This window comes from Ovis aries, chromosome 7 (genome assembly GCF_016772045.2).
Source record: "Ovis aries strain OAR_USU_Benz2616 breed Rambouillet chromosome 7, ARS-UI_Ramb_v3.0, whole genome shotgun sequence".
Taxonomy (NCBI): Eukaryota; Metazoa; Chordata; class Mammalia; order Artiodactyla; family Bovidae; genus Ovis; species Ovis aries.
The window spans coordinates 8595104-8621152 of record NC_056060.1 but is presented as its reverse complement, the minus strand read 5'-3'; the positions used below and the strand labels follow the sequence as shown (position 1 = coordinate 8621152).

The 26049-nt window shown below is 45.5% G+C and overlaps 1 protein-coding gene across 1 annotated transcript in view; it reads right to left on the bottom strand.

Moving 5' to 3' along the window:
- Positions 1-26049, bottom strand: part of PDE8B (phosphodiesterase 8B) — a 229296-nt gene that overhangs the window by 9182 nt on the left and 194065 nt on the right. Inside the window, 11 exon segments of the mRNA XM_027971477.3 lie at positions 272-439; positions 1128-1248; positions 2683-2900; positions 7039-7237; positions 8137-8272; positions 8695-8740; positions 11744-11908; positions 13353-13364; positions 13366-13430; positions 14496-14573; positions 19018-19060. Coding sequence (XP_027827278.2) covers positions 272-439; positions 1128-1248; positions 2683-2900; positions 7039-7237; positions 8137-8272; positions 8695-8740; positions 11744-11908; positions 13353-13364; positions 13366-13430; positions 14496-14573; positions 19018-19060 — 1251 coding nt within the window.

Genomic DNA, 26049 nt, shown 5'->3' with positions numbered 1-26049 from the left:
CCCACAATACAACGAGGAGATAATAATCTGATGAATGAATGGACTTCCCAGTTTTTGTGGAAGTTCAGGATCTAAAAACTGGAGAATGAAAAGAATCCCAAAGGCTCAGTTTCTCTCCTTCCCCCTAGAGAGACTTTGAGTAGTGACCAGCCATACCAGTTAGTCTCTTGAGAGACCAGAATCCTATTCCAGGCAGGGGTGAGCCATTTCTTTCTGAGGAAGAGTTATTTAACTTGTTCACTCATGGCGCTTCCCCAGAGAGGCAGCCCACCTGCGCAAAGTACTCCTCAGAGATCCTGCCAGCCCATTCAATGCACAGGTCCAAGGGGCGGCAGGGGTTGGCTACGTCCGCACACTTGATCATCATGCGTTTGATCAGGGTCTGGTTCTCAGGGAAGTTCTTCCCTGGAGGGCTGCACTCGCAGTCGCTGCCGTCAATCTGGAAAGCAGACAAGAGTTGGTGCAATACAATGGTGAAGCCCACAAGAGTCAACTGTCTACAGATACTAGACCGCGGTCATCCAGGCCACCTCAGCATGAGATGTGATTGAAGGAGGCGTTCCCAAGTTTAATTCCATATATGGTACGCCGACATACTCAAGCAATACAAACACATAGGGCTTTAAAGTTCAGTGTTCCTATCACCACCCACCTTGTGGTTTTGTTTGCAACCAGTCACTTCCAATTTAACTGTCTACAGTCTTCAGATACTGATAGACATTTAATGAAAACCAACAGGAATATAATTCTTTAAAGCATCTAATTTTGAGGTCTCCCAAGAGCCCAAAGAAAGAGAACTAGAAGGGCTTTGAATCCTCTAAAACACCACCATTTATTCCAGTCTCAGCTGTCTGCAGGGTCCTCTCATTGTCATCTTTGGGCCTACTTCCTTTTGTCACCACTGGCTTTATTTCAGGGCTCTTCTTTCAGGGAGTTCAGAGTTGCTATGGATACCCAATCTGTTCTTGTTACCAGGGAAAACAAGTGGCCAACACTCAGCCCTTCCTTATCAACTCCAAGTAAGTAGCCATCTTGTATTCAAGATGGAGAGAAAATGCTTTGAGGCCAGAGTATAGGGTATAACGGAAATACACTTTGATGTGTATTATTACATGTGAAATGCTTACCTCAGCTGCCATTGGCTTGTTGATGCTGTTCACAAATTTGTTCACATGTTCAAAGTGTTTTGTCATCTCTGTTGCTAAAACCATGTCAATAATAGCTTGGCGCAGTGTTCGATAATGGTTCCTGAAATAACCAGAGGACAAAGGGCCTTTGTTCAAATCATGCCCCCTGAATTAGAACTGTTCTGCCATTTCACCACACTTCCCACAATCCAGGAGGAAGCTAGGGGCACTGAAGAAATGAGTTAAGACCACAAGAGCTTACCTGCTCATCTTCCTACCAAGCCGGGACTTGGTGACACTATACCATCTTCCCAAAGATAGCCGACCCTCATATGATTTGTGAGTATTAAAAGAAGCACCACCTGTCACATGGGCACTTATCTTACAAGGTGGTGCCCTTCTGTCTGCCCTTGGCAACATCAGAACAGCCAGGCAGAAGGAAATGGCGAGTTCTTCCCTGTGAGGCTGGCACAGCAACCTGATGAGCTGTCCCTTGGCATTCGCTGCAGACACAGTGATTCTTACTATAGAGAAGTCTCGTCATTCCTTTTGATGACGGCACTGGAAGAGCTTTCTGCTTAGCGAGCAGTTGTCTACATTACAGTCACACAGAAGCTGTAATGGGAGGAGCAGCAGCCCTGCCCCACCACTGCCCAGTTCCTGCCATCTTTTTCTAAGTCCAGGAGCCAGAATGAGGAGCTGAATAAAACTGGCTGTCGGCAACAATTCCTCCTCAGAAAGTTTTAAAGATGGAGCCTGATACTGACGAAGCCCTCAGCTGAAGGTGGAATAACAATATTTTCATATTATAATAACGAGATTTTCTCAGGTTTCTAGAGACCAAGGTGATCGGTTCGGGTTCATGGTGACAAGTGATCACTGAGGCCCGAGCGAGCTCTGCACTCTCCTTGCACTGCCCTCTCTCAGTTGGGGGGGGGGGGTCTTCTCTCCAGCCTGGCTGGTACTATGTTGGAAGTACTCAGTCTGACTGCAGGGCTATGTCAGGCGAGAAGAATGTCTCCTATCTGTTCACATGTGGCAAACTCACCAGAGGAGAGAGTACAACAGTGAGCGGGGAAGCCACCCCCTCACCCCACCCCACCCCACCACCGTGGACTCCAGGAGCTCTGCTGGGACCAGCGGACATGATCTCCTCATGAGTTAGGATTTTAAGTGCCCAAAAACTGAGCTGGGGAAAGATGGGGAAGGATACATTTCCTCGAGTTACACCAAAGATAGGATATCCTTTTGAGAGAGTAGAAATATCTGTTACATTTATCAGTAGCAATAATCTGTAGAAATCTTTGCAGCATATAAAGCATTTTCATGAACTCACTGGAGACCAAATGGAGTTTAAGAAGATGGAAACAGTCTAAAAAGTACAGTTAAGACGAGAAGGGCAAGGCTATTATTTTACTGTCTGATACAATGGGAAAACTATCATTATTTCCTCTTCCCCACCAAGAGGAAAGCTAAGTACTTGGAGAAGTCAGGGAAAACTGAGTTTCCGCCTTACATTTTACAAACCCAATCACAAGAGCCTTAGCACACAAACCTGTCAATATTCTTGAAAATGTTGCATTTGCTGTCCTTGACCGTGAGCTGGAAGGCCAGGGCCGTGTGGTGACTCTCCAAAACAGCGGTGTCATTATACAGCACAGCGAGCTCACTGCCCGCGTTGCACAGGAAAGAGTTGGTCCTTCCCGGGTGGTCCACGTCGTGGACTGTGGCAGCGATCAGGGCGGCCACCTCGTCCAGCTGATCGAGGCTTCCCTGGGGCCCGGGGGAGGCAAGGTTGAGTGTTACCCACTGGATAATGGAGACCTACACTCATCCCTGTCTCCCAGGAGGGCATACGCCAGGGGATCCTTCTCTGACTTCCTAGAAGTTAAGAGGCCACCTAGGATACATCACATCACCTTGCTGTACCGTGGATTATCTGGAGGGAAACAGAAATCTGAGTTGCGGTTATAATGGATACCTAAATTCTTTCTCCAGAGTCCATTTACTCTAGTGGTTCTGCAGGAAAGTGCCAAACAGGAACGCATGCAGTGTGGCCTAGTGCCCTGACTCTTCCATAAGCGGACGGAGAAGAAAGTGGCCTAGGATCACAAGTGTTACTTTACTTGCCTACTTCTGAAAAGATTGAGAGTGTGGCAGCAAACAGCACAGATAAAACAACAGATAACACTCTCCACACACACATAAAAGGAGTAGAGCCAAGTAACATAAGGGGATCAAGGGCAAGAAGGATTTTCCCGGGAAGACTGACGCTAAGGGGGCTCTCACAGTCAAGAAACACAATTTCACTCTGGGCCGGCAGGTGGCAAAGGCAAACAGGGAGGCCCCTCTTCTTTAACGCACTCATTATATAATTAAAGAACACAACCCAGAGCATCGGGAGGCACAGGTTTTCTCAGCTCACAGCTTGAGGAAGAAGTTATCCAATGGCCTGCTGTTGTGGAAGACATTGTGCTTTATGAACTCTTTCCTTCAGCCTCCATTTATTGGAGGCTTGCTGAGCGCCAGCCGTCTTGCAGGCTGCAGGAGTCGCGGTGGTGAATTACTCTGGCATGGTGTCTGTGCTAACGCAGCTGGCCACTTACTGGGGAAAGCATAAGTAACTCACTGGAAGGTGGGCTAAGGAGGTACGTGCAGGTGCTTTGTGAGTGTAGCCATGAGGCCTGATCTCGTGTAGGGCACTGCTGTCCTTTCAGCTTTCTGTGCTGATGGAGAAGTCTGCACGTGGGCTCTAATATAGTGACCCCTCATCCCTCACGTCTCCTGGACGCTTGGAATGTGCCAGTGCACCCGGGGAATGGAATGTCTCATTTTGTTTTAATTAAATGTGGCTTCTGGCTACTCTGGATGATGTGGATGCAGAGGGTGGGCAAGAATGGGGTCTCTGAGGGAGCGATTTTTATGCTGGAAACTGAAGGATAAGCAAGAGTCAGCCAGGCAAAAAATGGCAAGGGAGAGAAATCCAGGCAGAAAGATCAGTCTATGTGATGCTTCTGATGCGAAACAAAGTGATTTATGGAGAGGGAACTTAGCAGAGCATCATTGTGACTGAAGGGTAGTGAGCGAGAAGAAAAGTGGTTCCCAAGGTGAGGCTCAGGGTAGGGGGTGGCGTGGGCATAATTTTTGGTTTTCCGGGGTTGCTTTCCTAGGCTGTTGGAGGAAAACCCTGCAAACTGCTTCTCAGATGCGAACAGGTAAGAAACAGTGATTCGGAAGCTCAGCCCTGAAAACTTTTCTGAAAACTGTCCCTTCCAGAAGGAAGACATTTCCATTTTCAGACTGACCTCCCGGAGCTGGGGGACAGTCCTGGCTTGGCCTTGGTCCACATGAACCACCCTCTCAAGCGGGCAGAGCAGTCAAGGCCATTCTTCTTGGTTCTTCCCAGAGACGGATGCTGTGATGCCCAGGGCGAGCAAACATGCCTAGCCCCCTTTCAATGCTGGTTAGGAGGGGCCATGGTAACCCGCAGGGACAGTCAGGGGCCCGGGCTGCTTGGCCTCCATGCTCACTGATTCTCCCTGCGCAGTGAGGCCCAAACTTCGGGCCTCCAGCCAGTGCTCTTGGAGCGTGTTCTATCTTGCTTGGAGTACGGGGCCGATTTATTTTTACGTTCTTCAGTGACATAGGTTCAAGCGACTAGAGTAGACAGCAAACAGCATTAGCGGAGCCATGCCCTGCCAGCTCGCGCTGGTTTGGACCCTGCCCCTTACAGTGCTGTCAGAGCCACGCCCTGAGTTTCGGTGGGCACTGTCTGTTAAGGCAGTGTCTGATAGATGCAAGGGAGGCAGGGAAAGAAGGCCAAGCTGCTCACTAGCAGATGGGAGGAGCGAGGCTCTTCCCACGGCAGGGACGACTGTCTGTGGAAGAAACCCCCCGCCAGACCCACGGGAGGAGGAATGCAGACATTTCTGCAGGGCTGTCTTCCTTCAGCCAGCAGGGCCAGAATGGACTCCATCCGAGATTAGCCTTTGCGACAGCTCCTTTACCAGGATAAAGTCACACACACACAATAACAAAGGAACACTGGCTATCCTGACCTCTCCACTAAGAGTGGGTCCTGGGAACAGGCAAGCATGGGAAGGGGCAGGGTCTGTAAGGCGCTGAAGGAGAATGCACTCGATCTGGCCGAGGACGTGGAGCTGTCGGTGACGTTAAGAGCTTTAGCCTTCTAAAGAAGCGAGGGGTGACCGATGACACGGGCCTTTGGTAAGAACGTTTTTCTGACTCTTGAGCAGTGGAAGCAGGCCTGGTGGAAGAGGCCTCAGGAAGCGCTTCCCAGTGGACTAACCAGTGATCCTGGGCTGCTAGTGAACCTTTGAGCTCAGGGGTCCCTTCTAGCCCAGTTCTCCAGGGTTCCTTGCCGCTCTAAATTATCTGATTCTTTGGCCTCTTAGAAAATGTCTTTTGGATTACAAGCATATTGTATCTAGTCTTAGACTTAATTGTATTGCTATTTGAGAATTTAATTAGACTCTGAATGCTCTAGCAGAACAAATAATTTAAAGAAAATTTCTTATTTTAGGGGCGGGAGAGTAAAGGAGATAATAAAGTGACTAAGCATTCCCTAATCGATCAAGCATTTAATCTATATTTTTTCTAGAGTGATTCTGTTTAAGAAGACTTCATCTTGAACTCAAGGCTGCAGTGCCTACAGGTCAGTTTGGTCTCAGCGGTAATGCCCAAGCTCCTGTCCTCATTTGGCCGTGTGCAAACTCTGCTGTATCCTCTCTTATGTGGAAAATGGAGCGATGTGAAACTGGAGAGGAATCTCAAAGTGTTTTTAGCTCCTCACAGAAGGAGAAGCCTGCGTTGTGGCTGCAGAAGCCCAGGAGTGCCGCACTTAGGGAAAGCTTGTGCACCGCGACGGAAAGCCCATGCAGCCAAAGATGGTGCCATAGAAACAGGCTGTTATCACCTGTGATACCACCTTTTGTAAAAGAGAGAAAAACCTTACAAAAGCATCGTCCTTGAACCTCCCTATTTGCTTTCTTGCTGATGAAAATGCATGCCAGGGTCAGTCTTTGGCAGCACTGAGAAGGCAACACCACCCCCTCCCCGTGTCGGTGCCTTTTCTGCCCCTCTTGCCTGTCCAACTACCACTCTCCTTGAGCACCTAGGGTCTAAGACTTAAGTAAGGGAACGCCTGCATGGTAAGCATCTGCAGGTTGATGTCAGTCTGTCTCTATAGCACTTGTTCCAAGGGTATGTACTTTCTAAGCTTCACTTCTAATTGTAGCAGCAAAGAATTACAAGCTGCACTGAAAGTGATGATAGTTGGAAAAGAGGGAGCCGGGGATCTCTTGCAGCCACACGTGGGGTATACACAGAGCTGCCCTGCAAACCAGCACCTTAAACGATGGTGCTGACTTCTCAGACTAAGGAACTTGGAACTCTTCCAGAAGTACAGAAATCACTAGCATACAGATGTACACAACTCACACCTATACAGAACACATACATACGTATATAGATCAGAAGGACGCTGAACGGTTCATAGCTATCTGGACTATAACATACCAATGACAAAACTCGGATCTTAAAATTTAATCTCTAGACCTAGTAACCATTTGCTCTAATAATTAAGTTCTGTCCTCTAAGCTGGTATCATGCAGGGCTCCTAGTGAACATTTGGAGAATGGGTTTATGGATCAGCCAGATATGTAAAGGAGTCCCTACGGCAGCATAAACGATTATTTTAGGCATTTGGGGGAAGGGAAGACTAGGAGAAAAGGCAGTGTCTTTACAACACTGAAAGGATCAGTCCCTTTGGTAGTTCAAAGACTGTCAAATTGGGTCCAAAATAGCTGTTTGCTTAATATATTTATGAAGGTTGAGTTCTTAGTTCTCCAAAAGCTGTGCAGGTAACTAGACGGCGCTATCAAAAGTCTACCTTCACTCTCTCCTTGCCGAGGAAGAAGGCTGTGGCGTGCAGGACGTCAGCGGCATGGGTGGAGTTGTGGTAAGCATTGGAAGAGTGGTAGTTGGCTTCAATCACCTGGAGCCAGGCCCGAAGAGTAGTTTCAGAACAGTGTAGAAATTCACATACTCCAAACCGGGAGAAAACTTTCAAGCCCAGGTAAACCAATGGCCTGCAAAACAGGAACGTACACTCTGATTCACTGTATTAACTGCTGCAGAAACTGCTTTCTTTGAAGACGACTGGGCAATTGGTTCACCTCCCTCCGATGCTTACTCCACAAGCACAGGGGCATAAAAATCGTCCTCTCCAAATTAGAAGGTGATAGAGCCTCTCCTCCTCATCCGTCACTTCTTTAAAACTAGGTGCCTCGTGGTGGCGAATCCAAATGACTTGTAGACTGTCTCTAAGTCATCTGCCCTTCAGTGGCTCTACAACCAAGAAAGGCCTCTTACAGTCCCTCTCTCTGCTTCCACGTAAGCTCCACACTTCTGTGTTCCCTGAGGAAGTTACTGAGCCTGGGGATAAGAGGTATGGCTTGTGTGGGCTCAGCAGGGTCATGTCAGAGAGTCAGTTACTTATTTACAGGTGAGTATCATTCATATCCAACACCCCTGGAAGAAATGAACTTCTGTAATAGTAGAGGACTTTCTGAGTTATCGGGTCTTTCTCCTGCCTATAGGGTGAATCCAAGGAAGAGGCTACAGTGCTCTCAAACTCATGCTGTAAGCTGGAACTTTAACAAGTTCGGGCCCGAGAATGCTTAGAACTCTTGGCTCACTGGCAGAAGGATGACCTGGCTAGATCTGAAGAAGACACACAGTATTTCTTCATCCTGGGTTGCCACCAGGCTGATCCCAGATCTTACCCGCTGATACTCCCTGCTCCATAGGGAGCTCACTCCAGGGACCATGGCCTCTCGCATAATTGAAACTCCTCCAGCATGGCATGAAAAGCAGAGCCTGGGTGGTCACCTGTGGCAAGGACTCATCTCCCTCACAGTTTCTAGATGTGAAAGTCTAGAGCATGTCCATCAACCCTCCCCTGCCGGCAGCCGGAGAAGCCACGTACCTTTTGTGCGTCACAGCTTCCAGTTCAAAGATGTTGAACTCCCAGCTTTCCTCATTATCAAGTAATTGGGCGATGGAAGGGGGGACATCATTGATGGTTACTGGCATCGCAAGGTGACTATGACTCTGGTGTACGTCTGAGCAAACAGATGGGGCAAGAAGGGTGGGTAACTGGGGACTCGTGAGCACTGATAAGCATCTGTCATCTTCATGGGTGCTGCTAGAAAGTAAGTCTTGAACTTCCAGGGGCAGGAAGATTTTCACCTCAGGGTTCTCTTATACTTCTGAGCTTCAAGATCCCCCAGTAGAAAAATAATTCAGCTTAACTGAATTAACTGTTTAAACATGGACAGATTTGTGACTCTTACTCTGACAGTGCACAGGGAAGTAATTTATACTAGGAGACCTGGTTTCAAATGTAGACCATAGAAATGTTTAAACTCCAATGAGACCAACAGGAAGTATCACGAACACCCTCCCCAAACAATAATCACAACACCGAAGGAGACAGAAGGCCAGAGACAGGTTACCAGCCACAGGTGGAGAGAGGACAACTTACTCTTAGTGAACACGTACTCGTTTCCTGACAGCCTTCTCAAGCCATCCTGGAATAAAGACAGATGCTATGAGAAGCATGCTTTCTATGCCGTTATCATTATTCTCTCAGTTCTTTAATTAGCCAAAGGGATTTGAATCCTGAATAACTCAGTCAATCTGCAACTCCAGGTGGAAGCTCAAAATTGGATGAGAACAACAGCTACAGAACAGGGGATGCTCTCCTTTTCGTGGCTTTAGCTGCAGGAGATGCAGAACTGAGAATTAAGTGGCTCTGTCTACATTCAAGTCTCTCACCTGAGCTGTGAGCTGGCTCTGTTCTCATGCCGTCTTTCTTTTGTGACATTTTGAAGCTACATCAATGAAATCACAAAAGTAATCTTGTTTTGGGTGCATGTTAATTTGAAAGGACCCCAGGCATCCTCATGAAAGTGAGAGTAAAAGTCGCTCAGTCGTGTCCAAGTCTTTGTGACCCCAAGGACTACACAGTCCGTGGAAATCCCCAGGCCAGAATGCTGGAGTGGGTAGCCGTTCCCTTCTCCAGGGGATCTTCCCAACCCACAGATCGAACCTAGGTCTCCTACACTGCAGGCGGATTCTTTACCAGCTGAGCCACAAGGGAAGCCCAAGAATACTGGAGTGCATAGCCTATCCCCTCTCCAGGGGATCTTCCCAACCCAGGAATCAGAGGCAGATTCTTTACCAACTGAGCTACCAGGGAAGCCCTAGGGACTGTTACTTTGGTGTCCTTAGACTTACATCCTGGGGAGCTAAATCCATGGGCCACATTTGGGGTATGATTTAACGTAAAGCCTTTAGAGTGCTCAGTCGCTCAGCTGTATTGACTCTCTGTGACCCTGTAGACTGTAGCCCACCAGGCTCCTCTGTCCATGGGATTCTCCAGACAAGAATACTGGAATAGGTTGTCATACCCTCCTCCAGGGGATCTTCCTGACCCAGGGATCAAACCCACATCTCCTATACTGCTGAGTGGATTCTTTACTACTGAGCGACTGCGGAAGCCCCAAAGCTTTTAAAGGTTGGGTTAATTTTTGACTAACATCTAAATTAACTTTTTTCCAGTTATAACTTCTATCTTATAACATGAGCTTTGCTGTTAGCCTTCAAAGGAAGTTTCTGGACTTGAGGTCTTGGGAAGGGCAGCACAGGGGAGTGAACAGAATGCCCATGTCCCACCATTTAGCAGGCTCTTGAACTTTAGTCCCCAGATGTTCTTCAGTGTCAGGTCCTATCCTCGACCTTCTACCTGAGTACCTAATTATTTAGATCTTTGCTCAAAAGTCATTTATAAGTGCTTATTTGTCATCCCGCAAAAGTATGTGCTAAGGTTTAAAGTGTTAATGAAGGGCTCTCCTGAAGTCACACTTAAGAGTCTTCAGGCCAAGAGCTTAAACTTTCAGAACCAGATAAACAGATGAGGCATGACGGCCATAACTCTCCCGCCTCCAGGGCGGGCATCGCAAGGGGCTCCTCTGTCGTGGTTCTTAGGTTTTCCTTCTGCTTCTAATTTGCCTTTGTCTCTTCTCTTTCCTATTCTTATGAAAAGAATAGGTGGGAGCTTGCACTGGTTCCTCACTGCATGACCTGGAGAGGAAGCCCGTGGTCTGGCAGCAGGGAAAGGACAGCAGGTCACTTGTTCTGGGAACCAGAATCTCCCCGCAGCGGCTCTGCAGCGGCCAGCCTCCTCACAGACCCTTGCCAGTCTTCCTTTGTGTTTTTAATGCAAGTATTGTTGACCCTCAATGTTGAGACAGTTTCAGGTGCATGGCAAAGTGGTTATACATATATGTGTGTGTGTGTGTGTTCTTTTTCAGTTTCTTTTATATTACAGATTATTATAAGATACTGACGATAGTTCCCTGAGCTATTCAGTAAGTTCTTGTTGCTTATCTGTTTTATATATAGTAGTTTGTATCTCCTAACCCTAATCTCCTGATTTATCTTCTCTACCACCCCTTTCCCCTTTGGTGACCATAAATTTGTTTTCTGTATCTGTGAGTCTATTTCATAAATAAGTCCCTTTGTATCATGATTTTAAATTTTGCATATAAGGGATACCGTGTGATGTTTGTCTTTCTCTGTCTGGGTTACTTCACTTAGCTTGATCATCTGTAGGTCCAACCATGTTGCTGCAGATGGTATTGTTTCATTCTTTTTTACTGGCTGAATAATATTCCGGTGTGGTGTGTGTGTCCTTTAGAAACAGAGTCTACACTGCATTGGGATGGGTGACCAAGGCCAACCCAGGGCCTTGAAAGGAACAGGAGGTTACTCAAATCACGGGGGCATCAGGGACCTTTGGTAAGAACAAGGACAATGGACCAGAAAGCCAGGCAACATTCAGCATCTGCTGGCAGGGCTGGACAGAAAACTTGAAAGTAAAACTCTTCGGTGCCTCAGACTTTGTTCTCCCAAAGAATTCTTCCAGCTTCAGTCTCCAATAAGAAGCACAAATGAATAATTTGAACTTTCTTATTTTTCTTCACTTGCTGATAGATGATGATTACAGACACAGATCACCGCAACACCAATAGGCCAGGACAAGGTCCTTAGCAGTCAGCCACTTCTAGTGGTTACAGACGGTGGCCCCTCCCCTCCTCCCTGTACTGAGCCACAGTGGCCCCGCTCTGTTTTTATTGATTATAAAGGGAACGCTATGTCAAGCTTTTATTTAAAGAAAGGATTCTGCAGGTAAGATTTTGGAAACTAGTGCTGTCATCTAAGTACCAACCCTTTCATTATATAAAGAGCCTGAGGTCCGAGGAACCCAAGGATAACTGTACCAGGTCAAGGGGAAGAAGTTAACAAGGGCCCCATTGTGATAGCTAGCCTTCAATCAACTGTCCATTTACTCCTTACTGTAACACGAATTCTGAAGGACAAATTATTCATTTGTGTTCCTGCCACTGCTTCTAGTTAGCTCATACAGCAGGTATTTCTACACCTGCCAGTAATAGTCTATCGGTCACATGTACTCGGGAGTACCCTTAATGTCATCTGCCTTGCATTTCCGGTTCTTTCTCATCACTCACAGTCATCAGCCCGCCCACGAGATCACTGGTGTGGGGATCTTCATCTTTGGTACCCAGCTGAGGGGAGTACAGTTCTGTAGTTCGTAAAATTTCTAAAACTCTGTCCAAGGCTTCTGCCACTGTGACAGGACTGTTTTCTTGGGCTGCATTGATTATATTTATAACCTAAGGAAGGGAAGAGAAAGAAAGAATAAATTTGAGGACATTAGGGTTCTGCTTCCCAAAAGCCACTCATGAGCCCAGAATCTAAAAGAAATTAGATGAGAACACATCTTATTGTTCAAAATGCCCAGTGTCTTCACCGCAGCACCTCGTCGTACTGAGGCAAGCTTCTCTCGCCACCCTCTCTGGTGTCTCTCTTACTTCAGCAGCTACATCTTCTCAGGCTCCTCTGCTGATCTGTCTCCTCCAGCTCTCTGCTACGGGCTGCAGTCCCTTAGAGATTAATGCTGGGCCTCCCTCTCTCTCTACAGTTCTCTCAGAGATGAGCTCTTTCCTTTCCATGACTCTGGACACATACAACCCACATGCTGAGGACTCTCAAAATTACACCCCAGCCCTGAACTCCATTTTGACCTTCAGATTTATATATTCAGTTCCCTGCCTGACCTATCTACTGGATTATCTTATTTACATGTCAAAAACTAAAGTCATGACCTTGCTCCCCTCTTCCCAAAGCAAGCAAGTAAACATTAAAAAAAAAAAGAAAAAAAAAAAGACAAGAGCTGCACTCCTTCGGTTTCTACATTGCTGGGGAAAAAAAAACTTCTATTAATCTTGTGCTCAAACCAAAACCTGGGGGGCCCTGGTTGACATATCACTTTCCCTCAATTCTCGCCCTACCTGACAGTATAATTCATCACAAGAGAAACTGAAGTTACTCCCAAATATATCTTGATCTTCTCATTTCTCTCCACCTCGACCGCTGTAATTCTAGCGCAGCTGACACCGTTCCGTGCTTAGAATTCTGGAATAGGTCCATAAGTGGCTTCTTCTCTTTCACTCTTGTCATCTGCAGCCCATCCTCTGCATGGCAGCTGGGGGTTCTTTTCAATAAACATACCAGGCCACGTCACTTCCCTCCTTTAAACTCTTCCGTGGTTTCTGCTGCACATAAACTGGAACATACACTTCCTCTGGCTCAGCTGGTCAGGATGCACTGAGCCCTGCACATCGCTGTCACCGTGACTCCCCACTGCTCGCCAGGGTCCGGTCACGCTGCTTCCCTTCCCGTCCTCTGTTGCTCCGTCCCCTCCTCCCAGCTCGGTGCCCATCCCCTGCTGCGCCTGCTAGAATCCTCTTCTAACATTCTTGCATGCTTCAGGTCTTACTGCAAATGTTACTTCCTCTACAGAGACCCTCCTTGACCACCCCTTTCACCCAACCCAAACAGGGCCCTAACCTAATTCTCCCTCATAGACACCTGTTGTTTCCCTTTATGACAGCGACTGCCATTTCTACTATGTATTTAGGATGTGTTTATTTGTTTAATGTGTTTCCTTTCCTGTAAACTCCATGATATCGGTAGTATGCCATTCATCAGTCTATCTCCAGAACACAGCGAGGGCTCGGCGGCCCTGGCAGAGCAGAGGCCGCAGCTGCCACTCACCTTCGTGATGGGGCGCCTCGATGGTCATGGAGTGGATCCGCGCCATGGATGGGTAGCGACGGTTCTGCAGACTCGGTGCTGGAGAGAAGTCAGGAAAGCTCAGCCTGTTGCTGGTGGCTCAGCTGGGTTTCAGTGCAGCAAAGGAACCCTTCATGGACCGGGGGCCTGATTCTCACAGGACTACTGTCCTCCACTGCACCCCACAAAGCAATGAATTCACCCATCTCTTAATCTTAAACTGCTGAGAGCTCAGCCACTACTTGCCAGGGACTGCAAAGGCTGCTCTGGCCTAGAACTTTGATGACAGGAAGGTTTTATGAGTCTCAGGCCCACAGGGGGATTTCAGAGAGGGTTGATGGGATCCGGAAACTTCATCCCAAGAGCCTGAGAGCCTGACGATGCCCCAGGACTCACTTTCCCTAAGTCACTAAAGCCCAACTTGGGCAGGTCCATCACTTTCAGCCCTCAGCCACAGATCATGTAGCCAAATAACTGCCGTGTAGGCGGGAAGGTGTGATCCGTGACTAGGGTGGGGGTAGGCAGGAGAACGAGGCCCCCCTCTTCTGAGTCTTCAGGGTCTTAACACCAAGAACTGATGGTGGGTCTGGCTCCCATCTATAAAAACTGAGCTAGTCCAGCTGAAATCCCCTCATCCATTATCCTCTCCATCTGTCTACACCCGCAACCCACTGGGGAAAACGTCAGTCCATTTTTGTTATCTCATTTTTGGTCCCAATCTCTTGCCTGCTGTGTGCTTTAGCCATCTTTCTCAACGAATTATCCGTCTTATTTCTTTGGTCCGTGTTAGTTCAGCTGCTTCCCTCATGCTCACATTTTCCCACTGTGACCTGAAGGATAGCCGCTAAGAGGGACTCAGCTATTGAGACTGAGCTGCTCCAGCGGTTATGTGTCCTAACACATATTAGGACATACAGGAACAAGCCTAACGTCATTTCATAGGGAAGACACAGACTATAAAAAGTAAAAAAGAGTAAAAGGCCTAAAATTTTTCTGCCTACAAGAAAAAAAGCCAGTTTAGTCATAATCTACTCTTTGGGATTTAGTTTATATGCTGATGAATTCTTGAATATATTCCTATGTCATTTCCTACACTTTAAAGTCAAGGAAATATGAACTTCTTACCATCACTGCCTCGAGATGATATTGATTTCACATCAACGGACTCTTTCCTCCTGTTCTTGTATCTGAATGAATGAGACTCTAAGGATTTCAGATTAGTAATGGAGAGTGATTAGTTTACAGCTTATTCACAGCAAAGTTTACACACATTTTTTCCCTCATTCTCCAAAGAAAACAAGGTTACTTTTTAAGCACTGTAAAAATATTTTTTAAGAAATAGCGGACCACTATGTCTTTAAATCCTCAGCACACACAGTATTATCAATAATATTAATTGTAAAAAGATGCCCCTTTCTTGCGGCACCATATTACATTGTAGTGCAGCTTATTATTAAGGGTTATTTAGTTCCATTAATAAATATCTTCTTGAAAATAGACATTAAAATGTGGGGAGAATTTTGAGGAGTTCTTTTTGACTTGAAGGATAAAGGATGGGAAAGGCTTCTGTGGGGATATCTGAGGAAATCAACTGCTAGTCAAATCCATAGAGAGTTGAATTTATTTGAGAAATCAATGTGGACCAATCTTAGGTCCCTCTGAAAAGTCAGACCTCTAGACGGTTTTCTAAGTTCTCCTGAGAATATGTTTTCATCAAATGATGCAGATCCCGGGAATGAAGAGAGGAAAACGCAATTTTATAATCTCGACAATTCCAACCATTTAACTTTCACTTTCATCCCTGTTTTCTGGTGGAAAAAAAGTACTTTAAAAACTCTGTGTCTTTGCAGACTTTGAATTTAACACTCAAAATGTGATGTCACATTAATGTGACATCTAATTAAACAGTGCTACCGATGCGGCCAAGGAGGACCAAAGGGTGAACATGTCAGAGGGGGCTTCAGAAAGATACATTCTCAGGGCACCTGCTGCTTGCACGAGTAACCCACGAGCAAGGAGAGAAACCTAACCATAACACAGAGCTTTCCCTCGCTGCGCAAATGTGCAGGCTTCAGCAGGGGAAATGCTTTTCTCAGACACCAAAAAGTGACCCTATTTCAAGAGAGAAAAGAGATACAGTGATTTTTACAGAATTGTCTAGTGACACCAAAAAAGTACAAGAGAACACAGTAATTAACAGAACCAGTTCCAGAGCCGAACTGCTGAAATTCCAATCTCCACTATGCCGTCTAAAAGCCACGCAACCTTGGGGATGTTCCTTCTGAAATCCCAATCTCCACTGCGCCATCTGAAAGCAGTGTAACCTTGGGAATGTTCCTTCTGTGTCTCGGTATCCACAAAACGGGGATGATTACAGCATCTCATTCACAGATTATTGTGAGATGTAAACGAGTTAACTCATACATAGCTCTTGGGACAGCCAGTGCCTGCTACGTAGTAAGTATACAGCTCATGTCCGTTATTATGAATCACATCTGTTCATCTGCATGTATAACTTCTTTTCAAGCACACATGGGATCATATTACAATATTATTTTACTACTTGTTATCACTTTGTAATATGTCTTCGATAAGTCTCTAGGTCACCTTTTTAACTATTTAATGTTCTTAAATATCTGATTCAATTTTAAGCAGTTTAAATCAGCAACTATAGATAGCACTTTAAAAAATCTGATTCGAGTTTTAAAAGTTTAAATCAGTAGTAACTAAATCTGAATTATATTTATATAGCTTAAAGTGGAAGGTGCATGTGTGCTAAGTCACTTCAGTCGTGTCCGACTCTTTGTGATCCTATAGACCATAGCCCACCAGACTCCTCTGTCCATGGGATTCTCCAGGCAAGAATACTGGAGTGAGTTGCCCTGCCCTCCTCCAGGGGATCTTCCTGACCCAGGGATTGAACCCAGGTCTCTTGTGTCTCCTGCACTGGCAGGTGGGTTCTTTACCTCTAGCGCTACATGGGATGCCCAGAGTGGAGGGCAGAAGTATTACAAAGTTAATCTGAACAACAACGCCTTAGGATCTTGCCTTACATCACCTAACTTGAAATATTTTACTATCCCTTTGTGTATTTTTCTTTCAGATCCTGGCCTTGGATTTGAGCTTCAATATTTCTTTAAAAGGTATCTAGAGTAGGCAGTACTTCAAGTGATATTGTTAGGATCATATTGCATCTTTCAAACCTGAGAAACTGATGGTCATTTGCAAGACACTGGTTTTGAGCCTATTCTGGAGCTTAATAATCATATACACCCATAACATTTGTTTATAGATAACAAATTAAAGCCGACTTATTAAATATTTAAGATTAAATTCAGGATTAAAGAGCACAAGAGTTCCTCAAAGTGCAGTTTCCAAATAAAGCTAAACTAGAGAGACTATATACAGCCCAGGGTGGCTGGCTGAATTCTAAATCATTCATTAGAATTATTCAAAGATGGGAAATGCTTATTCTTTCAGACTTCATTTTAGCTAAAATTAAAGAAAACCTTTAACAACAGAAAAGATCAAGGGTTTGCAGAAATTATTTCTTCAATAAAGGCCATTTAAATCAAAGAATTCATTTAGTCCTTCAATCAACAGATTTTGTGGAATTTGAATTTAAAAAGACAGAGAAACGAAGGATGAGAGATTCAAAACAGCCATACTCAATGGCAAAAAAGGATACAGTTTCATCAATTAAAAAAAAAAAACCAGCTACCATATACTGAGCACCTACTATGCATCAGACATTGTGCTTTATTATTTATTTAACGATCGTAATTATATAATCATTACAACGGTTCTGTAAGCTACAAAGTACAATCTCCATTTTACTGATGAGGAAATTTAAACTTGGAGAAATTGTGTGGGTAGCTAGAGGTCAAAGAGCTAATAAGTGGCAGAACTTCTGCCTTCCAAGATGGGATGGTTCCAGTTTATCAGTGTTCTGTATTTGTTGAGTGTCTATTATATGCAAGGCAATACTGGGCACCATAAAGGACATGAAAATGCTTGTAATAGCTTTTAGCTGGTAGGTTAGTTAAAACAATACTCTCACTAGGTTAAGGAAATAAACTAAACCATCTGTGAAAGAAACAAAGTGTGGAGGGAAGAGGAGAAAGATAACAAACAGTTAATTCATTTGACAAATGAAGAAACTGAAGGTCAGATCAGATGAAATCTTGCCGAGTAGGTGAAAACACGGTCCACTCCAGAATGGAGGAAAGGAATGGCAGAAAGTGAAGAGGAACTAAAAAGCCTCTTGACGAAAGTGAAAGAGGAGAGTGAAAAAGTTGGCTTAAAGCTCAACATTCAGAAAACTAAGATCATGGCATCTGGTCCCATCATTTCATGGGAAATAGATGGGGAAACAGTGTCAGACTTAATTTTTGGGGGCACCAAAATCACTGCAGATGGTGACTGCAGCCATGAAATTAAAAGATGCTCACTCCTTGGAAGGAAAGTTATGACCAACCTAGATAGCATATTCAAAAGCAGAGACATTACTTGGCCAACAAAGGTCCGTCTAGTCGAGGCTATGGTTTTTCCAGTGGTCATGTATGGATGTGAGAGTTGGACTGTGAAGAAAGCTGAGCGCCGAAGAATTAATGCTTTTGAACTGTGGTGTTGGAGAAGACTCTTGAGAGTCCCTTGGACTGCACGGAGATCCAACCAGTCCATTCTAAAGATCAGTCCTGGGTGTTCTTTGGAAGGACTGATGCTAAAGCTGAAACTCTAGTACTTTGGCCACCTCATGCGAAGAGTTGACTCATTGGAAAAGACTGATGCTGGGAGGGATTGGGGGCAGGAGGAGAAGGGGATGACAGAGGATGAGATGGCTGGATGGCATCACGGACTCAATGGATGTGAGTCTGAGTGAACTCCGGGAGTTTGTGATGGACAGGGAGGCCTGACATGCTGTGATTCATGGGGTGGCAAAGAGTCGGACACGACTGAGCAACCAAACTGAACTGAACTGAAGTAGGCCAGGGCCCACTACGTACTACATAAGTACGCCTAAACGGCTGGGAAGCCCCCAGCAGTGGGGAGAAGGTGCTGTCTGTACAGGAATGAGAGCTGTACATTGTTGGTGGCAGACTGATTTTTCCCTCTAATGATTAAAGAATTTCAGACCTTTCTGATGTAGAGGTCATTAGTTCAGCCCCCTCGTTTCATGGGAGAGGAAACCAGGAGTCAGTGAGCCTTGCTCAAGGTATGACGTGCGGGTGTGGGCAGTTGAAATGGTGACTTGCCGCCCCTGAGTCCCAGGAGGGCCTGTTCACGTTTCACCGACTGCTGCAGAGAAGGGGAGCCTGACTGTGGTGTGACAACAGTGTACTCTCTGGACCTCCAGGCCACGCTCTGTTTTGAGTTTATCTGCTCTCCACGGTTTCCAGGCAGCAAAAGAAGCCAGGATGGGGAAGGCATTCAGGGGAAAACCTTGCCATGAATGAAGATTCAAAGCCTTTTAAGGGATCCTGCTTTTAACCTGGCTCTCAAACCTTTCATTATCAGCACTGAGGTATCAGTAATTCAAGTTTCTGGGGTGGTGAAACTGTCAATCCAGGCTTCTTCAGACCGATTCATAGACTTGAGCCCACAAATCCCACCCGACCGTGTAAGAGTGAAATTGCAGTGTTCTCACCTGTCTGAGAATTGTCTCCTGAATCACGATGAATCTTGAGAATCTAAAGTTGTTCAGAAGTTTGGTAAAGCAAGAAAAAGAGATTTAAAATATGGTATTAGTTACATTTCCAACCAATTTCATTAAAAACTCTGACGAGTTCAAGAAAGGAAGACGCTGCACAGATAATATGAACAGATGAAAGATGTACACAGATGATGACACTACAAAGTCTCTGTTACATCCAGACACATAGAATGCCTGCGTCTGAGAACAGGGAGACATCCAAGGGATGCCCTTGCTAAGCAAGACATCTAGGTCTCCAGTCAGCTGTTTTCCTTTTTGACAGTCTACAGAAATGCAGAAAGACAAAAGAAATTTTAAACAAGATTAAATATTTTTATCAGGCTATCATATGTACCCTGTTTTTATTTCAGACATGTACATTTTTCCTATCATATAAAAGCAGTCTGGTTTTAAGCCTAGAATTTTAAAAAAAAGCTTTCGAAAAAGCTCTTCAAACACACATCAATTATAGACAGAGTCAATTTACTAAACGCTTCTTCACAAGGTCTTAACTTTAGATTCAGTTTGGCACCTATTTCTTTCTTAGTATCAATTTTTTGTGCTAATGCTCAGTAAATATCTGTCAAATGCTAAGTGAAGTCATTAACAGTAGAAATAATGACTATGCTTTCTTTGGGGCGTTCTGCATTTCTTATGCTGATAACTCAGACATTGATTCTGGGATGCATCCAGCTGTCATGATTATAATCAGGCTGCTTTGCTGCTAAATCCACCTATTTCCGGTTTCTAAAACCATGATACGTTTGTAGGCACTGAATGAATGGAGTAAGTTAACCTGAAGAGCAAGACAGACGAGTGTGTAGGACTGTTTATGGAGGAAGATAGTATGGTTTAGCAACGTCAGCTGTAACAGCCAGAAGTCCCATATATTAATATATTAGATACGGGCAACAATGTTCCAGCTTGATTGACCCATTTAAAAATTATCACATAAAACTGAAGTTTTGTATGAATAGTTCTGCACAGTTCATTCCATGTAACTACAGAAACAGCTTCATGGCCAGCCTGTGTGAGATCTTGGTCTTACAGGTGACCAAAGGGCTCTGACTCATTTATCCCACAATTAAGGGATTTTTTTATTTCTTCTGTTTTTTTCTTGTTCTTCTTACATTTTATTTGGCTTCACTGGGTTTTAGTCGGAGCATGTAGGATCTAATTCCCCAACCAGGAATAGAACCCCGGGCCCTTTGCATTAGGAGTGCAGAGTCTTAGCCACTGGACCAGCAGAGAAGTAAGTCCCTGGTTTGGTTTTTTCTTTACAAATGAAGACCATTTGCTCAAAGCTACTGAGTGCAATATGAATTTTTGATATACCAAATGAGTACAGCTTTTTCTCAGTCAACTTTTTTAGCTCAAAAGCAAGTCATTGTTAAATGAAAGCTTTTCTCTCTGAATCACAATCCACCTTTCCTTAAGGACCAAAGGCCCGTGGCTACCCAGATCACACACCAAAAACCCTTTCTTGTCTTTCACTGACCTCCCCAGGCCCGCTGATTGGACTGTGGCCCTCCTGGTAGGGCAACACAGGCTTCGTATTCAGTCTAATGGAGCTCGAGGAAGCCCAAGGTCCAAGTGAGGCCCAGGCCAGCCCTGCCTTTAGGATGACGGGCTCCACGTTATGGACAGCAGCGAGACTGGAAACACCCCTCAACCGCCGACCGTCAGCGGCTTCACGTGCAGAGCTTCTGGGCGCGTGCCAGGCCAGGACTCACCTCACAGTCTGCTGTGGTCAGAACTGTGCCCGGCGGCAGCTGGCCCCGCACACCTCAGCAGGGCCAGGTTTATACTGAAGCTTCTGACTCACAATCCACGTGCCTCTCCCAGACACCTCCTTTTACAACCAAAGGTTCACTTGAATGAAAAAAATCTCAGAGAATTGCAATTTTCTTGGAAGGCTACACCCATCCATCATTTATAACTTGGTATGAATGCTTCCACTACAACTATTTCCTCATCGTTCTCAGTCACTCACTGAGAGCAGGCCTCCCTGGTGGCTCAGTGGTAGTGAATCCGCCTGCAAGGCAGGAGACGTGGGTTCGATCCCTAGGTCACGAAGATCCCCTGGAGGAGGAAATGACAACCTACTCCAGTCATCTTGTCTGGGAAATCTCATGGACAGAGGAGCCTGGCCGGCTACCGTCCAGGGGGTTGCCAAGGGTCTGACGTCCCTGAAGTGACTGAGCAGACAGGGAACACACAGAAAGCGAGCGGTTGTGTGCTTGGGCATTCACTGCTGGGCGGGCAGAGGAGGCTCGCGGGTCTGCGCACTGTGGGCAGCAAGAGAGGGGCCGCTCCTCCCGTGACTACAGCAGCCTTCTCTTCCGTGTTTGCACAGTGCTAGCAGTGGAGAAGGAAATGGCACCCCACTCCAGTGTTCTTGCCTGGAGAATCCCAGGGACGGGGGAGCCTGGTGGGCTGCCGTCTATGGGGTCGCACAGAGTTGGACACGACTGCAGCGACTTAGCAGCAGCCGCCGCAGCAGTTCTACACCAGCAACCTAGTCATTCCAATGTCCGTGCAAGGAGGGAGGGTCGTCATTCCTTCTGACAGATGGAGAAGTTGGGGGACCTCCCTGAACCACGCAGCCAGCACTGGCAGATCTCAATTCCAAACCCGGCTCTCTCTAGATCTAAAGCCACTTCCTGTTTGTCACGTTGCTCTCTACAGTTAGGCCCCAGAAGGGCAGCCTGGGGTTCAGGCTTGTTAAACTGGGATCTGAGGACACAGTGCTCTGGTTCGGTGAAGGGCATCTGTTTGAATATAATTCCCTTTGTAACTCTGGAGAAGATATGACTCTGCTATGGGTAGATTTTGGTGCGCGCACGCTAAAGTGAAGCAAAGAATCCTAATTTAAAGGCCACGTGACAGCCAATCTCTCCAGAGTATGGTGTTTTGTTCCCCCTCTTGCAGTGGAAATACATCTATAAATGACTAAGAATTCTGGTATCCTGTGTCCCATGGGCTTCAGCACTAAGGTGCTGCAATAGGCCGGTGCCACGCCTGCCAGAGCTCAGAACTGGAATTTCTTATTAACAGCAAGGCCTTGGAGGCTTACAGCCTATTTGGGGGAAAAGAAATTCATAATTCCAATGTTTTAGGTACCTAACATACAATAGGGTCCCGCAAGTGTTGCTGTCCTTGGGCTAAATGCTCTGTGTACAGACCCTGGGTTATGCTTGGCTCCTAAAAACGCTGCAGGTTCTACATGTGTGTGTCCATGCATGTCAAGGTCATGTGGTTGTTTTTCTCTTAAAGAATGACCGTTTACCAGTGATATTCTTGGGACTTCCCTGGTGGTCCTGTGGTTAGGAATCCACCTTGCAATGCAGGGGATGCAAGTTTGATCCCCGGTCAGAGAACTAAGATCCCAAATGCTGCAGGGCAGCTCAGCCGACTGAAGCCCACACGACTCACCCAGAGAGCCTGCATCCGGCAGTCACTGAGCCTGCGCGCTCTGGAGCCTGTGTGCCACAGCTCAGACCAAACGCAGCCAAATAAGTAAGCATCTAAATAAATAAAATTGTAAAAAGATATTTTCTCTGCACATCTACCCGAACACTTAAAACGAAAAAGAAATTGTCAGGTATGTGGAACAACTGCAACTCTTACACATTAGAGGGTGTATAAAGCTGTACAGTCACTATGAAAAAGGTCTGGCAGTTTCTTATAAAATTAAATGCATGCCTACCCTGTGACCCAGCTCTTCTGTGTTCAGTTCTACTCCTAAGTTATCTACCCAAGATAAATGAGAGCATATATTCAGAAAAAGACTTGTCTAAGAATGTTCAAAGGAATCCAAATGGAAAGCAGCTTACAAACCTATCAACAAGAGAAATAAACTGTGGTGGAAATAAAAAGAAAAAAAATACTGATACATACAACAGACATGCATGCTGAGTCACGTGTCTGACTCTTTGTGACCCCCTGGACTGTAGCCCGCCAGGCTCCTCTGTCCATGGAATTTCCCAGCCCAGAATACTGGAGCAGATTGTCATTTCCTTCTCCAGGGGATCTTCCTGACCCAGGAATCAAACCCGCATATCTTGTGGTTCCTGAACTGCAGGCAGCAGGTGGATTCTTTACCACTCAGCCACCTGGGAAGCCCACGTACAACATAAAGGAATCTCAAAACGCTGATGATGAATGAAAGAAGCCGACACAGAAGAAGAGACGCTTCAGGAAGCTCTGGAACAAGCGAACCTAACCTATGGTCACAGAAATCAGAACACCGTTACCTCTGGGGGTGGGAAGGCAGGGAGTGGAGGCAGGGATAACCGGGAAGCGGGTGTAAGGGAGTGTCTGGGGCAGGCGGGCGGGTTTGAAATCTTGATGGGGTCTGCGCTACAGTCGCATGCGTTTTTCAGAATACAAGGACTGTCATACTTAGGGTTCGTACACTCCACCGTATGTGACCTTTACTAGGAAATGAAAAACTCTCAACCACATACTAAATGCACATTAATAATATGCATGCCAAACTGCCAAGGGGTGAAATGTCCTGATGTCTGCAACTTGATTTGAAATCTATCAAAGAACAAGATGGAGTGATGGATGAATCAAGGGAGGGATTGATGGATTGGTAGATACATAGATGATTGAGCAAAGTGTTACAGAACCTAGGTGGTATGTATATGTGTATTTACTTACAATTTTTCTCTTCTGTGTTTGAAAAATTTCATAACAAAATATTGAGAAAATTGTATGTTCAACTGAGAATATAGATTGATAGCTAAAAATTGGAAGTCTGAAACAATTTCAAAATCAGTGAAAATAAATAAGATGAAGAAAATTGAGAACAGCCTGAAACTGAACGAGGTGAGTAACATGTCCCCGTCCTGGGGACTCTGCCATGAACCTGGGCGTGAAAAGGATGTTCCACTTCAAACCATAGCTATGGAATTGTAGACAGCAGCTGCCAATCTTAAATGCATAAGATTTACCTAGGTAACTATTTAATACACTGATTTTAATAATTTTATTGATTGATTTTGTGTCTTATGGAGTTATAAATGAACCTAAATCCTGATGTCTCTTCTGGAAGAAAAACTCTGAAATAACTTTTTTAAAAAATGGACAATCACAAGGCTTTTTAGGAGTTAAAATGAATCAAGGCCAGGATGACTGCAATGACCAGCTACTAAGCAAAGAAATACTAGATACCTCCTTCAGTATGCCTTTCAGAGTCACCTTGGGAGAGTGTGAACAGACCTTGGGTAGAAATGTCTAATCTGCTTTTGTCATCATGGAGTGATAGAGTTATACAAGATATCCATTGTAATCAAAACCACCAGATTGCCCAGTATGTGAGTGGGTGTGTGTGTGTAGGGGGGCGGTCATCCTTGATGCTTCCTTTTCTCTCATCTTCACATCTAGTCCATCATCAAATCTTGTAAAATCTCATTTCTAAACCCTTCTGGGATTACCCACTTCTCTCCATTGTCAGAGTACAGGCTACCATCAGTTCTCATCTGAACTCTGACCTCGGCAATAACCTTCCCAACTTAATCCATTTTCAACTTTTGAATCAGGATCCTGCAAAACTACATCTAATCCTGCCACTTTCCTGCTTAAAACTCATACTTCCCACCTGGTCTTGGCGTCAGCCCCATGTGACGACCTGGCTATGAGAGGCTGCAGTGTGGGCTGGACCTGCAGTTCCCCAGAGGCACCCTTGACCCCTGCCACTCTGCCCTGGGCTCCCCGTTTGTGGGCTGTGCTGCCATCCCCATCTCTCTGATTTTCCCATGCTCTTTGCTACCACACATGTACAAGCCTGGAAGCTTCCCAGTCCACTCTCTTCCTTTTGCCCATCTGTCCTCCAAATCCGAGCTGAGCGTGGTTTCTCAGGGAGGCCTTCCCAGGTATTTCCTGCCCATCCCAGTCCCTCATGAGGCTAGGTTCTAGTTTCACAGGTTCTCAATGGGCTTAGCCTTTATTGCGTTTTATACAGTTCATAATGCTGTACTTATTTCATTGTCTGTTATCCTTCACAACTACAAGTCCCACTTATAGCGGGAGCAGCGTCTCACTTGATTACCCTTGTAAACTTGACTACCCTAGTACTGAGGGCTAACACAGTAACTGCATGCAGAAGTACGCTAAACATCAGTGCACACAAGAGAGAGATTAATCAGGTTCTTCACCTTACAGCTTGTGGTGAAAACACTATTAATGATTAGCCCATCATACTGGCTTTTGTTGATTATACTTAATACTGATGTCTCTAAAGTGCTTCATGGTACGGTTCAGTTCAGTTCAGTTGCTCAGTTGTGTCCAACTCTTCGCAACCCCATGGACTGCAGCACGAAGTGGCTTCCCTGTCCATAACCACCTCCCAGAGCTTGTTCAAACTCATGTCCATCAAGTCAGTGATGCCATTCAACCATCTTATCCTGTCGTCCCCTTTTCCTTCCACCTTCAATCTTTCCAAGCATCCGGGTCTTTTCCAATGAGTCAGTTCTTCACATCAGGTGGCCAAAGTATTGGAGCTTCAGCTTCAGCATCAGTCCTTTCAATGAGTATTCAGCTGATTTCCTTTAGGATGGACCTGCTGGATTGCCTTGCAGTCCAAGAGACTCTCAAGAGTCTTCTCCAACACCACCATTCAAAAGCGTCAATTCCTCAGCACTCAGCTTTCTTTATGGTCCAACTCTCACATCCATACATGACTACTGGAAAAACCATAGCTTTGACTAGATGGACCTTTGTCAGTAATGTCTCTGCTTTTTAATATGCTGTCTAGATTTGTCATTGCTTTTCTTCCAAGGAGCAAATGTCTTAATTTCACAGCTGCAGTCACTGTCTGCAGTGATTTTGGAGCCCAAGAAAATAAAATCTCTCAGTGTTTCCATTGTTTCCCCATCTATTTGCCATGAAGTGATGGGACCAGATGCCATGATCTTCATTTTTTGAATGTTGTTTTAAGCCAGCTTTTTCACTCTTCTCTTTCACTGTCATCAAGAGGCT